This window comes from Grammomys surdaster, unplaced genomic scaffold (genome assembly GCF_004785775.1).
Source record: "Grammomys surdaster isolate TR1022 unplaced genomic scaffold, NIH_TR_1.0 125125, whole genome shotgun sequence".
Classification (NCBI taxonomy): domain Eukaryota; kingdom Metazoa; phylum Chordata; class Mammalia; order Rodentia; family Muridae; genus Grammomys; species Grammomys surdaster.
In genome coordinates this window covers 592,940-595,930 of record NW_021620026.1, presented here as the reverse complement: position 1 = coordinate 595,930, position 2,991 = coordinate 592,940, and the positions used below count along the sequence as shown (strand labels likewise).

General features: G+C 34.5%; 1 protein-coding gene across 1 annotated transcript; it reads right to left on the bottom strand.

Annotated features, from left to right (window-relative positions):
• Window positions 1-310: 310 nt before the first annotated feature.
• On the bottom strand, window positions 311-1,255 carry LOC114637020 (olfactory receptor 6C6-like). Its single transcript, XM_028785150.1, has one exon. It carries the CDS (start codon window positions 1,250-1,252, stop codon window positions 311-313), a length of 942 nt encoding a protein of 313 aa, XP_028640983.1. The 5' UTR covers window positions 1,253-1,255.
• Window positions 1,256-2,991: the final 1,736 nt, after the last annotated feature.

The following is a 2,991-nucleotide window of genomic DNA, read 5'->3' as shown; positions in this document are numbered from 1 at the left end:
CTGTATTACTCAGGCTCTGGCAGAACCTTTCAGAGGGCAGCTTTATCAGCCTCCTGTCAGCAAGGACTTCTTGGAATCAACAACAGCATCTGGGTTGGTGTCTGCATATGGGATAAATTTCTAGGTGGGGCAGTCTCTGGATGGCCTTTCCTTCAATCTCTGCTCCCCTCTTTGTCCCTGTATTTCTTTTTGATAGGAGGAATTTTAGATTAATATTTTTGAGATGGGTGGATAGCCCCATCACTCAACTGGGGGTGTGCCTAACCTCTGGATATGTTCTCTATAGTTCTCTCTATCTATTGTTGAATTCTTATTTCACTGTTTGAGAATAACACAATCTGTGGAGCACCTGTTTGAAAGCATCCTTCACCTGCTGGTTCCTTAGAGTGTAAATGAAAGGGTTTAGTAAAGGGGCCACAGAAGTGTTGAGCACAGCTACACCTTTATTTAAAGTCACCCTCTCCTTGGCTGATGTTTTTATATACATGAAGATACAACTCCCATAAGTAATGGAGACAACAACCATGTGTGAGGAGCAGGTGGAAAAGGCCTTTTTCCGCTGTTGAGCTGAAGGGAATTTTAGGATGGTTTTGATGATGAGTGTGTAGGAGAGAATCACTAAGATCAAGGTGATGATAAGTGTCATGACAGCTACGACAAATGCAATCCATTCTATGAAACGTGTGTCTGTGCAAGACAGCTGCAGGACAGGAGAAGTGTCACACAGGAAGTGATCTACAGTTTTGGAAGCACAGAATACCAGTTTGAGTCCCAACATTAAAGGGGGGAATATGGATAAAAACCCAGTCACCCAGGAGCTGATAACTAGTATGTGGCATACTTTGCTATTCATGATGATGGGGTAGTGCAGTGGTCTGCAGATGGCTACATAGCGGTCATAGGACATGGCAGCCAAGAGGTAAAACTCAGTGATAAGTAGTAGAAAAAAGAAGAATAATTGAGCTACACAAGCATTGTAGGTAATTGTTTTGTCTCCAGTGAGAATGCTCATCAAGAATCGTGGAATACAGGCAGTTGTGAATGCAATTTCCAAGAACGAGAAATTCCGCAGAAAGAAGTACATTGGAGTCTTGAGACGAAGATCCAGCAGAGTGAGGAAGATAATTACTAAGTTCCCCATCAGGCTCAAGATGTAATTGAAAAACATAAACAGGAAAATCAGAATTTGAAGGTGAGGGTCATCAGTCAGTCCAAGCAAAATGAACACAATCTCTACTGACTGGTTTTTCATTTTTTTTTCCTTGTTCTATCAAGTCTATGGAAGAAAACAACAACAACATTATCAACAATATTATCAACAACATCATCAACAACCACAAAGTCAAAACCTAAACTTAAAAGTTGTTCATTTTTCACCCTAGAAAATTCTACTTTTACAAGTTTAAAGAGTAAACAAATATTTTAAAATATTATTTTAGACTTTATCCCATGTACAAGCCCTCTGCCTTTTCAGCATATTTCTTTGCCTGTACTAGCAGGAGGTATCTCAGTCACTTGAAATATAGCTCCTCAGTTTCATTAATGTTCATCCCTGCCCTTATTTTCCATACTTTATCCCAATGGATTGTCCGTGTGTGTGATATTTCAGAATTTCAAAATTTTGATATTTCATTTCAAAATTTCAAAATGATATGCCATAATAATGATAAAATGTTTGTAGGAGATTCTTGCACTCTCAGTTACCATGAAACTAATGATTTAAACGTACACATTTAGGAAATTTCTAAGAAAGAAACCTTCAAAAACTAAAATAAACTTAATACTGTAAAATGTATTCTAACACATTCAAACTAAAGTTTTAAACTGAGTTATCAGCTAAATCTGCTGCTATAAAAACTCTTCCTTAGGATGTTTTTCCATGACTGGCCACTATTTCATGATGGGTGTGAGAGGGGAGGAGTAGATCTTTATGAAAAAACATAATAACCTAAAAAGTGAAAATAGAGTTTCAAGTACATATGTAAAGTTTATTCATCTTTCATAAAGAGTTACATGAGACAAATTATCTATTATTTCTAGAGCATTTCATTCAATATTATTTCCTAATATATTCTACCATGTTTATAATCATATGTGTCAAAAGTAAAATGTGTATGTAAATAATTAGAATGGTCTCAGATTCTGAGATATGTTCTGTATACTAAGATGGCATGTACTTTCCCAATTAAACTTTTAAATTGTTAAGGAGAATAAAAATGACACATGAACAACAATATATACCTGTCTACTTGTTGGTAACTAGAATTGGTGTATTGAGTTTATTTCATTCAGTCAAATGAGGCTTAAACTAACTCATTCTTAGTAATTTCATTTTATGGCTAATGATACTATTCTCAGATATTTGACAAACATAGGTAAGATCAATTGTTTTTCTTATGAGGATTTCGAATTATTCATCTCCGGTAAATAACCAGATACCACTTCCTTTTCAATATAATTTTATTTGGAAAAGTTTGATGAAAGATTGGAGAGCAACACAGCCCCATTTTCACATTTTTTGTGGTTTAAAAATAAATGTGGCATATTGGTGTGAAATATACAGGAAATTGTTGTAGAAATAGAGACATATATATTTATCTTCACATATGTGAAGAAAATTAGGAATAAAAAGAATGGTAGAGTGTTAGGAAAGCCTAAAATGTTACTTTTTTAATTAATGTGAACTAAGGCAAGAAAAGTAATATTATGGAAGATAGTTTCTTAATATAAGTGTACAATATCAATGACCCATTTAAAACAGAGTATGGCTATGTTACTAATGGACATCCTGCTTATTTCCTAGTGTACAAAGGAAACAGCATAAACCAAGAGAGCATGATCAGAAGGAAAAAGATCCATAAAAAATCCATAGCAACTTTTAAATACAACACACGATAGGAATGAAATGAACACACATTTTTATATAGTATTTATAATATCATTAGATTACTGAAACATACCAAATATTTTTGTTTACTGAGAGATATACAT

Bases quoted from the DNA above. Each gene is read 5' to 3' on its own strand.
- LOC114637020 (XM_028785150.1), bottom strand. From the start codon at position 1,252: ATGAAAAACCAGTCAGTAGAGATTGTGTTCATTTTGCTTGGACTGACT.